Genomic DNA, 12,702 nt, shown 5'->3' with positions numbered 1-12,702 from the left:
CTAACCAACAGCTACCCATATTAGGAGTGTCCATTTGTACGCTAGCTTTCTCACTGATGTGATATAAATTCAAGAACTCTGTAAGTGTTTGTAATTCACTGACTTTTATTTATTTGTTCACTAAGAAACACCAGTGGCTGACAATTATGATAAAACGGCCAAAATGCCAACAAGTTCTCACCCAAAAGTAACAGCAGTGACAGAAACGTTCACAACACTTGGTTTCTGCACCTTCTCATCACAACCTCTTTTATGTCTGGTTCATCATCCTTCCTCATCAGCAACACTATCATTTTTGCAGCGGCAAATGAACAACGCAAAACATGCGAGTGAGTTGGCTCTTTCCTGCCACTGCTAGGTTCTCAAAACATAGTCATGCCAAAAAATACAAAATGGAATGTTGCAAAAATAGCATTAAATATTTCCAGTGGACTACAGCAGCCACATTACTGTCATGCCACAACAGCTCTCTGACTACATTAGGAATATTTCATTTGAGTCAGTAGTATTTCTTCTCCCTTTTCAAGCAGTAAATAATTATACTTTGTGAAATGACTATGAACAAGATGCAAGAAAAAAAATCTACTTAACTTTCAGTAAAATGAACTTACCTAAATAAATTACTGTGCAAATCATGTTTGAAAATACACAATTTTAATAATTACTAAAAATAACATTACCTCTCTTTTGGAAGAACAATTAGAGAATTAATTGAATAAAGTGTAAAGAAAAACTTGCAATAATTCACAATCCCAAAGCACTTTTCAGCCAATTAAACACTTTGGACATATGCTGTTGTAATGCAGGAAATGCCACAAAGAGCAATGTGACAATGATCAATTAACCGGTTCTGTCAATGTCAAAGTCAGTTGAGAGATAAGTACTAGCCTGGACATTTGGAGGAGTTCCACTGATCTTCTTCAGAGAAATGCCTTGGAATCTTTCATGTTCAACCACGAGCATAGATGTAGACTTGAGTTAACATCCCAAAAAAAACTCTCTGACAGTACAAAGTGAATTTATAGAAAGCTCTGCTTTAAGTGTGGAATGGGTCAGGAGGACATTATTGGCAATAATGCTGAATATAAAGATTCAACTGTCAGCTCCATACGCCAGCTTACCCACTAAATAAAACAAATCAGATTCATCAGAACCCACTCGGTATGCACTGAAGTACAAGTTTACACTTTGTGCTCAAGTCTCTGTAATGGTCCTTGAAGCATCTGAACCAGCGATAAGAGTGCTACCAAGTGAACTATAACGGCAGTTCTTTCCCAGCCCAACATCTCCAACATAATGAGGGCATAGTTACACCCCATCAGCCACACCGGGCAGGTCATGATATTCACATGCCCAACACCAGACTCCCAAAACTGACATTCTAGTCTGAGCTCTGTCACAAGAAGAGATTACCAGACAGAGGAAAGGATTCAAAGGACCTGCTCAAAACCTCCTTGAGAAATGGAATATCCCCACAGACTCCTGGGAACATCTACCCCATGACTGTTCAAAGTAGAGAAGGAATATTTGGGATGGTATCGGGAACCTGAAGTTTATGCATCAGTAGCATACAGAAACCCTGTTTAAACTGTGGATGGAGTGTACCACCTCACAAACTACCCACACACCCACGTTGTCAGGCACCTCCTGCCCCATCTGTGGAGGAGTTTGTGGTTCCCCCATCAGCCTTATCAGCATTTAAGAGCCCACAAAACTGGAAGGAGCAGAAGCAAGGCATCCTTGATCCTGAGGGACGGCCCAAGGCGAAGCAGCAGCAGCTCAGACAGACTGTAAAATGGCATCAAGGTCGCACATGAAAGGTCAATAAGAGTGGTGCCTTACCTGTAATATCTCTTGACTGTTTTTAATTCCATCTTCCTGCCACATGTTAATTATTTGTTCAGGTGATGCATAGCCAGTGCCATCATCAAGAGCAGAAAACAACTGTGAACCAGCCTTGCCTGATATTAAAGATGGAGTTGCTGTTCTGTGCCTGTTCTCGTCAAAACTCTGGGAGGAAAAGTGTTGATTTCATTGTGTGCATTAATAAACAATCACCACGGATAATTCTCTAGCAATTATATTCCTCATACTCCTAGATTATATTTGTGTTATGATATTAACTTCTTTGGTTATAAAAGCTTCTTAAATCAAGAATTCTCCCTTTCACAAGATCTCAGTGACAATCTATGTCAAGGTATAAAATAGAATTTAAAACTATGTTGTTGCCAGTTGGAGTTTTGTCCTCCAACTGGCAACAACATATTGAAAAAGGAGAAAATGTAATTAACATTCATTAAACTTTCATTGGTCCTATTCAGTCCTCCAGTCCTGTGTTTACAATGAGTGATATATTAATTAAATTGGGAAAGAAATTCTGCAGAAGCAACGTTGTGTGTACAGGGGAAAAGAACAGGGCACCGGCATTAATTGTATCGGTGTTGTCAGCAGCCAACCCAGACACAGTGGGCAGAGAGGTCTCCTCTGTGATTCTACAGTCTGAAAATCTGTACGTTGGTGATTAATCATGATTTAAAAGTTACATGGTCTTCAATAATATTGGCCTGAAGGACTTCAAATTACTTGCATTGACCTCAATCCAATTTACCATGAAGTGTTGGTAGCACACCACTGACATTTCTTACACAGCATACTGGCTACAATATTTTCACCTGTTTTCTCTCTTGTGCTGCAAGTTACTGGCACTGAACAGGCGAGCGGGGAATTTCTTCCTGATGAGGACTCGTTTCAGTCAGGTGACGAGTTAATGCTCATGGTGCAGCCAATGCCTGAACTCTGGAAGGTTGCCCATTAAATTGGATGCATTCACCACTTGTACACTATGAAGTGTGCACCTAGTATACACTTCTTCCTGAGGCATGATTTGTGGCAAGCAAAAAACAAGCTGCTGGAGGAACTCAGCAGATCAAGCAGCATCCATAGAGGGAAAGAGACAGTCAACATTGCAGGTCGAGACCCTTCATCAGGACTGGGAATATGCTCCATGAATTTACCATGCTTGGGTGTTGTCCAAATGTCCAGGTGGTGAAAATGAATTTGCCTTTCTGGCCTCCCAATACTAGGTGGTTATGCCAAAGCAACAAAGATGGGAGAAAGCGGGGAAGGGTTTAAATATAGTTGAGAGATATACAAATAAGGTTAAGCCTACCTGGTTGCGGCCTCGATGGTATTTCTTTTTACAGGGCGTAGAAGATGTGGGTCCATGCCGAAACAAGCCACGAAGAAATTCACCACGACTCACTTTGCCATCTCCGTCTTTGTCCAGCCTTCTGAAAAGACTGTCAACTTCCTGCGGAACAAATTCACAAGCGTCTCAGAATTACAGGGGCAGTATGTGCCACCAATAATCTTAACACCAAATCAGAGTCTAGAGCATTAGACTGGATGGTTTAGATTAAATTAGCAGCTTCCCTGACTTGCAACATCCAAAATCAGTTCACTTGAAGTGTTGTTTCAATGTAGAAAATGTGCCAGCCAATTTGTGCACAGCAAGCTCCCACAAAACAGCAGTGTGACCAGCCATTTTGTGCCTGGGATAAGTAATGGCCAGGACAGCAGGGCAAACTCTTTACGGGTCTTTTCTTTTGCCCCATGTGCTGATAAGATTGCCACCTCCTTCTCCACCTTGGCTTTGAGTAGCTGGCATTGTTTTTATTCCGCATGTCTGAAGGAGGCAATCTCGTTGAAGCGCACAAACACAGAATGTCAGCACTCAAGTGACGATTGCTGATGAGCAACTTCCCCAGAGTTCAGCCATTGACATTATATAGTCAATGAGCATTAACTCATTATCCAACTAATCAGAGTCATCATGGCAGACCCTGGAGACAAATTTTCTGCTCACCCGTTCAGTCCAAGGAACTTGCGATACCAGGGTGGAAATAAAATACCATAGCCTGTCTGATGTTTGAGAAAGTTCAGTGCCATGTTAACAACCTCACAGTAAATCGGGCTAAGGTCAACACACATACTTGGTTTTTGAGGTCCTTCAGGCCAATATTATTGCAGACCATCGCCAATTCCTCTCGGTTAAGGTAGCCATTCTTCCCCACTCCCAACTCCTCCCAGATAGTTTGCACATGATCTTCTGTGGCTTCAGGGCAAGGAGTGGATGACCTTCGGGGACAATCAAAGCCATTGGGATTGCATCTGCTCAGCTGACCTAAACAAGAATTTTAAACATAAACAGTGCTCTACGATGTTTACAACTCCCATAGATAACAAGATGAAGAAAATAACAAATATTTCCTGATAAACCCAAGTTTTAGTCAAGCAACATACAGGGGGTCATTTGGACTTTCATGACTCTCTGGAAGAATCATCATCCAATCGATCCTATTCCTCTATTCTTTAACTAGAGTCCACCAAATGTTCCCTTTTTCAATCTCATTCAGGTTCAACTGCCTTTTGAAAGTTACCACTGAATCTCCTTCCTGCAGCTTTTCAGACAGCACATCCTAGATTAAGACTCACTGCTGGAAGGTTATCCATGTTTTTTTTCCTTTAAACTGTGTCCTCCTGTTGCAAAGTTTCCTGCCAGTGAATGATCCTCTTCAAAAACGCCTCACAGAAAATCTTTCATTTCTGGTCGCTCCGTTATATGAAGGATGTGGAAACTTTGCAGAAGGTGCAGAAGAGGTTTACCAGGATACTGCCTGGATTAAAGGATATGTGCTTTAAGGAGAGATTGGACAAACTAAGGTTGTTTACTCTGGAGCGGCAGAGTCGTAGAGTTATTGAGCATTACAACATGGATACAGGCCCTTTGGCCCAACAAGTCCATGCTGACCATGGTACCCACCTAGTTAGTCCCAATTCCCTGCATTTGGCCCACATCCCTTTAAGCCCCTCCCCTCACCTATCCAAGTGCTTCTTAAATGATACTATTGTACCTGCTTCTACCACTTCCTCTGGAAGTTTGTTCCATTTCCTCTCCACCTTCTGTGTGAAAAAATTCCCTCTCAGGTCCCTTTTAAATCTTTCCCCTCTCACCTCAAATCTATGCCCCCTAGTTTTGGACTAAGGAAGAGATGGTTACCATCCACCTTATCTATGCCTTAATAATTTTAAACATTTCTATAAGGTTGCCCCTCATTCTCCTACATTCGAAGGAATAAAGCCCTAACCTGGCCAACCTCTCCCTATAACTCAGACCCTCTGGTCCTGGCAAGATCCTCATAAATATTTTCTGCACTCTTTCCAGTTTAACCACGTCTTTCTTATAACAGCGTGACCAAAACTGTACACAGTACTTTAAGTGCAACCTCACCAAAAACTTATACAACTGCAACATAACGTCCCAACTCCTATACTGTGCCATAACTGATGAAGTCCAGCGTGCTAAATGCCTTTATCACCATCCTGTCTACCTGTGATGCCACTTTCAACGAACCATGCACTTGTACTCCAAGGTCCCTCTGTTCCATTGCATTCCCTAGTGCCTTACCATTCATACAGTAGTACAAGTCCTACACTGGTCTGACTCCCCAAAATGTATCACCTCACACTTATCTGTATTGAAATCCATTTGCCACTCCTCAGCCCACTTCCCTAACTGATCAAGATCCCCCTGTTATCGAAGATACCCCTCACAAGACCTCCTAATTTTGTGTTATCTGCAAACTAACTGATCAAGCCTTGTGCATTCACATCCATATCATTTATATAAATAACGAATAACAAGTGTCCCAACACCAACTCCTGCAGCACACCATTAGTCACCAGAAAAACAACCTTCAACCACCACCCTCTGCTTTCTACCTCCAAGCCAATTTTGAATCCACCCAACCAGGTCTCCCTGGATTCCATGGGACCTAACCTTCCAGACCAGCTTACCATGTGGGACCTTGTTGAAGGCCTTGGTAGAGTCCAAATAGACAACATCCACTGCCCTACCCTCGTCTACCTTTTTGGTTACCTCTTCAAAAAACTCTAAAAGGTTCGTCAGGCACAACTTTCCACATACAAATCCATGCTGACACCTCTTAATCAGACTCTGTCTATCCAAATGCTGGTAGATCCTGTCCCTCAGAATCCCCTCCAGTAACTCCCCCACTACTGATGTCAGGCTGACCGACCTGTAGTTCCCTGGCTTGTCCTTGCTACCCTTCCTAAACAATGGAACAGCAGTAGCCACCTTCCAATCTTCAGGAACTTCACCAGTGGCTAACGATGAAGCAAATATCTCCATAAGGGCCTCCGCAATTTCTTCTCTAGCCTCCCACAAAGTCTAAGGACGTACTCGGTCAGTTCTTGGAGATTTATCCACCTTAATGTGCTGTAAGACTGCAATACCTCCTCCTTAGTAATACGAATATCCTCCAAAACATCACTTGTTTCCCTTACCTCTTGAGCAACCTCAATAAACACCAAGGAGAGATACTCATTAAAAATCCCACCCATCTCCTGCGGCTCAAGACATAGGTGGCCCTGCTGATTTCTAAGGGGACCTAATCTCTCCCTAGCCACACTTTTACTCTAATATAGCTATTGAACTTCTTGGGATTTTCCTTAACCCTACCTGCCAGTTTTCCCTCTTAAGAGTATTCTTAATCTTTTTATAGTCATCGAGGGATTCACTCATTCCTGACCATCTAAACCCAATGTATGCTTCCTTCTTTTTCTTGACAAGAGCCTCAATATCTCTCATCAGCCAAGGTTCCCTAAACTTGCCAGGTTTACACTGCATCCTAACAGGAACATGCTGGTCCTGGACTCTTGATATCACACTCTTAAAACATTCCAACTTGCTTTTTGTTCCTTTCACTTCAAACAGGCTCACTCAAACTACCTCTGCTGGATCCTGCTTAATTCCCCCAAAATTAGCCCTGCTCCAGTTTAGGACCCTGATCTGTGGACCTGTCCTGTCCTTCTCCATCCTCATCTTAAAACTAATACAATTATGGTCACTAGGGCTGAAGAGCTCACTGACTGCCACTTCAGTTACTTGCCCTGCCTCATTCCCTAAGTGAAGGTCCAGTATTGCAGCCTCCCGAGTAGAGCCCTCTATATATTGACTCAGGAAACTTTCCTGGACACATTTCACAAATTCCACCCCATCCAGGTCCTTAACACTCTGGGTAGTCCAGTCAATACCAGGGAAATTAAAATCTCCCACTGATACAACACTAATATTCTTACAACTATGACCAATTTCTCTACACACCTGCTCAAGTTCCCGCTGTCTATTGGGGGGGTGGGGGGGGGGGGTCTATAATACAGCCCCACTAGAGTGACCCTCCCCTTCTTGTTCCTAAGTTCTACCCATATGGCCTCACTGGACAATCCCCCAAAAACTTCATCTCTAAGCACTGCTGTTACATCCTCCCTTATCAAAAAGGTAACAGCCCTCCACGCTTACTTGTACCTGTCACACCTGAAGTACCTGTATCCTGAAATATTGAGCTGCCTTCCTATCCTTTTCTCAGCCATGTTTCTGTTATGGCTATAACATCCCAGTCCCCAGAGCCAATCCACGCTCTGAGTTTGTCTGCCTTACCTGTTAAACCTTGTGCATTGAAATAAATGCAGTTTAATGGAGTAACCCTTTCCCTCCCTTTACGGTGCCCCTGGCTATTCCAATTACTAAACTTGCTCTCACTGGCTACTGCTTTATCCCATGACTTGCTCCTGCTCAGAGTCCCATCCCCCTGTCAATCTAGTTTGTCTACAAAGTAATATGGTTACAAAAGATTATGAAACAAAGATCCAAAAATATTTATGCCCTTTAGCCCTCGGTCTCTAGAATTGTACTAGAGATTGTAGGTACAATGGAACTCGAGGGTGGGTGTCAGTGTAATATATCGATAGAGTTAAACACTTTGATAGGGTATTAGATGGAGGGAGGAAATCAGAATTGGAGTAGAGACAGGGGTTGATGAAGGTTATAGAGAAAGGGAGGGGAGAGGAGCAAATCGAGAGTGGGGCCCTGGCTAAGGCCAAGGTGAGGAGAAACCTTCCAGCTGTAGCCCCCCCAGGACTCTGATCTCCCACCACCACCAGCAGTGCAATACAAGCACTCATTTCCCCACCTGCCAGCATTAAACCTTGTTGGTAGCAGAGTTAGTTAACAATGTCCAGCCAGCTTGATTCTACCTGTCGAGGCCATGTACATCATAGAACTCGTGCTGCGTAAATGGTTGCGGGTGGGACCAAAACAAGCCCTACCTATCAGACTGGCAAAAACACACTCCCTTTTTTGTTTGAAAGGAGCACGTCCTACTTAAACAATTTAAAAAGATGTTTACCCTAGAGGGGAAGAGACCACTGAGGCATTACTAAACAAGGTCAGTGAGCATGGAGGTATAAGGTGAGCAGGATTTAGTGCATTGGCATAATGGAATTGGTGCTTTGGCTGCACTCATTTGCATTGGCTGGAAGGTTGGAGGCTAGCTGGGAGAACATTTGAATAGTTTAATTCAGAGATAACCCACATCCAGGTGTTTGTTTCAGAAGCAGGTTGGATTTCAATGCAGTGTTCAATGGGAACTCTATTGTTTATCTGTCTTATATGCAAAGTCTAACCTGCATGCTTAAATGTTCCTTAGAGATAAGTGTAATCATCCCCAAAAATTTGACTATATTTTGTACAGTGATGCAAAGGCTACTTAATTTTAATACATGAAAAGTAGGTCTGAACATAGAAAATATCTTTAACCCCTGGATGCTAAGCTTCATTCATAATGTACATTCAGTAGTCACAATATTCAGATTTACAATGACTGCATTTCCCTTCCTCTTGTTTTAATGCCTCCAACTCCCCATTATAGAATGGCAATTTTTTTTGGTATTTTATGTTACAAGGCAAGGTGTTCCTCCCTTTGAGCTCGTTTACTTTTCAATTGAATGATGGTTGTTCTATACCTCAGGTCCATTCGCCAACTAATGGTCCACACCTCTTCAAGCCCATACATCTAATCATCTGAGATTTCAGTTGTGAAAGCTCCAGTTGACCCAGTTTCCACAGGTTCTGGGGACATGAGAGCTCCAGATTTCCACTACCTTGGTGTGAAAAGGGGCTTTCTGATTTTACCCACAAGTGGAACAGCAACTGTGTTCAAAGTTTATGCCCCACCCTTCCAGATTCTGCCCATCGGAGGGAACCAAAATACAGGGGAGGGGAGGGGGGAGGGTCTGGTAGAGACTCGTGATGGAACTATCCTAAACACCTCAATCAGGGCACTCCCCAGCTACTTCTGCTTCAGGGTTGGAAAGTGGTGGTGTGAGTTGGGAACACCAGTTACAAGTAAGACAGCTGAGAAGACCTAAGGCTTTGTGCTCCAAAGAACAGGACTCAGAGTTAATCACACAGAAAGGACCGTAACCCACCAACTGTGTAGGAACCCTGTGGAGAAGATTTTGTTGTGGGAAGTCAAGGGGAGGAACATGGGGAAGGAAGGATTGTGCGGAAAGAGATGTCTGAGGGAGAGGATCAGAGAGATGACTGATGAAGACTGAGGACTATGGCAGTGATGGAGTGGTGAGGGGTTATAGCAGGGTAGAGAGAGCAACCACTATGCTTAAAGAAGTTGGAAGTAGATAGCACCTTAGGTCCTCCAGCAGAAGACAAGTAAGCTCAGGCCCCTCAAAGCAGCTGTTAAACCCCTGTTGCCTCTTCAGTGGGCTCTCCACACAAAACAATTTTGTGCTACATGTCACTGAGCAGGCCCAGCAACCCGAGCACATACACGCATAGCACACAGCCAGGACCCAGAATAGGAATATAGATGTGCGCCAAAAGCATGACTGGTACCAACCATGTTTAACCATCCGGTTTTGATAAAATCCCACAAATGATCCCAAGAACGTTTACGCAGCCTGTCCTTTCACCAGGGAAAGTGGAGCATGGTGTGAGAAAAGCCAAGTCTCCCTGGGATACTCCCAAATATCGTTCTGGTAAACCAGGATAACAGGGGAACTGAAATTATCATTCTGTCACCAAAGTATACCCGAGAAGCAGGTGGAAAAGTAAAAAGACTGAGAAACAGCTGTGAATAGCAACTTTTAATTAGGTGGGTTATGTAAATAGTCTAATTTACATAACTAGGATTGCTAATCTATGGGAGCACAACTTTATCTGTAACTCATTACTCCCATTATACGCGAAAGGAAAAATGTTTACAGCAAAGTAACATTATAGGTTTGAAGGACTTTTCTCATGTTTTCTTATGATACAGAATGAGGCCATTCATTCTCTGAAAGCCTGATTCCCCAAGTTATTTGCCTATAAACGACTCTCTCACACATTCCCATCAACTCCATCCCGATTCTCCAACCAACCATCTACACCAGGAGTAACGTACAGCAGGTAATTAAGCTACCAACCAGCACATCTTTGTGATCTGAGACGAAACCATAGCACCAAGAGGAAACCACCATAGTCATAAGGAGAATGCGCAAACTCAACACAGACAGCATTGGAATGACAGCATTGGAATGGTGAGGGTAAGGACCCTCATCATCTGGGACATGCCCTCTTCTTGTAACCACCATCGGGGAGGTGCTACCGGAGCATGAAGACCCACACTCAACAGTTCAGAAGCAGCTTCTTCCCCTCTGCCATCAGATTTCTGAACAGTCCATGAACCCACAAACACTACCTTGTTATTCCCTCTTTTTGCACTATTTATTTTGTAATTTATAATTTTTTATGCCCTTGCATTGTATCACTGCTGCAAAACAACAAATTTCATGTAATTTAAGTCAGTGATAATAAATCTGATTTGAGATCAGGATGGACCCCAGATTGCTGGAGACAACACGATCTGTTCCACTGTACCACCACCTCAATGTTAAACACCACCAGCTGCAATTGTCGGCACTGGGCAAAGGTCAAAGCATTCACAAACTCCATTTGAGTATATCTTCTCAGAACCTAAGTTAAGATTAATATATTAAAAAACAGAGCCAAATTACAAAGATAAATTAAAATCAACCAACCCACCCATTAATTGTCCATACAGTCGCCTCTTTCAGCAGCCAACAACACAGCTCCTCGCCATTACCAGAGAGCTGTTTCGCACCTCAGTCAGTGTAATTTTGGACTGGGTAGCAGACAGCCAGGATTAATTTGAAACATATGTCCAATTGTAATCCGCATTAGAAATTCACAGAAAGTTTGAGTTCAAGAAAATTCATGCTCCCAGGGAAAACGGAATTGACTTCATGAAGAGTAAACTGGAAACTCTGACAACCAGAACTTCGTAAAAAAAAACATTTATAAAAGACACTAAACTCCCATGAGTGTTAGTTGGAAATTACGTCATTTTAATTTGGATCCTAATGCACACCAAGTCTTAATTCCGTAATAAAACCTTTAATCTCATTAAATCTTTAAGGAAGGCTGTTCCCATTTGCTGGTGGTACCAGGACTAGGGGGCACAGAATTAAGGGTTGGCAAGAGCTGCAGGGGAGATGGGACAAAGAACATTTTATTTTTACGTAGCAAGTGGTAATGTCCTCATACTCTCTAACTAGGGTGGCGGAAGTTGGATCAGCATTCGAGGGAAACAAATTTGCAGGGGTATGAGGATAGAGCAGAAACGTGGCACCAGCTGGGTTGCTCTGCAGAGAGCCAACAGGAGCCTCCGGTGCCTTAACAGGACTCTGCATCCCATTCAGCCATCACTCATACTTGCTGATCAACATTGGCACCTGCTCCAACGATGCTTTAATTTCATATTTCTCTTCCTTATATACAAATCCTTACACAGCCTGCCCCTCTCCATCTTCATGTACTCATCCAAACTTACAAGAGCTCTGCTATCTTCAAACACTTACCTCCAACACATGCCCACTCTCTACATCCCGCATTTGTGACGTCCCTCCATTTGTCTCAGCCACAAGCTCCAGAATCCTCTTGCTAAACCTCTCCCTGTTCCACTCTAAGGTGCTCCTTGCTCTGTCCAAGCTTTTGTTCACTAGAACCACCATCTCCTATTTACCTCTGTTATTTTTGTCTGTAATGCTCCCTGTGAAGGGTCAAGTGGTCTACTATTCCTATGAAGAGCTTTTGTGTGTCTTGCTATGCCAGAGACGTAAAAATGCAAGATGAAGACACAAGAGATGGCAGATGCTGGAACCTAGACTGATGAATGGTCTCTACCCAAAACATTGACTGTCCATTTCCCTCCACAGATGATGCCTGACCTGCTGAGTTCCTCCAGCAGCCCATTTTTTGCTTTGTAAAAATGCAAGCTGTTGTTATCAGAGTCATACAGCACTGAAATAGGCCTTTCAGCCTAACTTGTCCATGCCAACCAAGATGCCTTTCTAAGCTAGTCTCACTTGCCCCAAATCCCTCTAAAACATTCCTATCCGTGTAGCTGTCCAAATGTCTTTTAAATGTTGCAATTGTACCCGACACTACCACTTCCTCTGGCAGCTCTTTCCATATACCCACCACCCTCTGTGGAAAAACCTGCCCCTCAGTTCCCCTTTAAATCTTTCCCCTCTCACCTTAAAGCTAAGCGCTCCAGTTTTAGGCTCCCCTACCCTAAGAGAAAGACTGACTATCTACCTCATCTATGCCCTTTATAATTCTATAAACCGCTATAAGGTTACCCTTCAGCCTCCTTCACTCCAGAGAAAACAGTCCAAGCCTATTCCCCCAATCTCTCCTTATAACTCAAGCCCTCCAGTCTCAGCAACATCCTTGTAAATCTTTTCTGCACCCTCTCTGGC

The 12,702-nt window shown here is 43.2% G+C and overlaps 1 protein-coding gene across 3 annotated transcripts in view; it reads right to left on the bottom strand.

Annotated features, from left to right (window-relative positions):
- Positions 1-12,702, bottom strand: part of ninl (ninein-like) — a 96,720-nt gene that overhangs the window by 60,472 nt on the left and 23,546 nt on the right. For all 3 annotated transcript variants that reach the window (XM_052010931.1, XM_052010932.1, XM_052010933.1), the window contains exons 6-8: positions 3,993-4,183; positions 3,170-3,310; positions 1,843-2,010 (exon numbers count right to left, since the gene is read on the bottom strand). In XM_052010931.1, coding sequence (XP_051866891.1) covers positions 1,843-2,010; positions 3,170-3,310; positions 3,993-4,183 — 500 coding nt within the window. The remainder of the gene's footprint in view (positions 1-1,842; positions 2,011-3,169; positions 3,311-3,992; positions 4,184-12,702) is intronic.

This window comes from Pristis pectinata, chromosome 3 (genome assembly GCF_009764475.1).
Source record: "Pristis pectinata isolate sPriPec2 chromosome 3, sPriPec2.1.pri, whole genome shotgun sequence".
Lineage (NCBI taxonomy): Eukaryota > Metazoa > Chordata > Chondrichthyes > Rhinopristiformes > Pristidae > Pristis > Pristis pectinata.
This window is presented reverse-complemented; position numbering and strand designations above follow the sequence as displayed.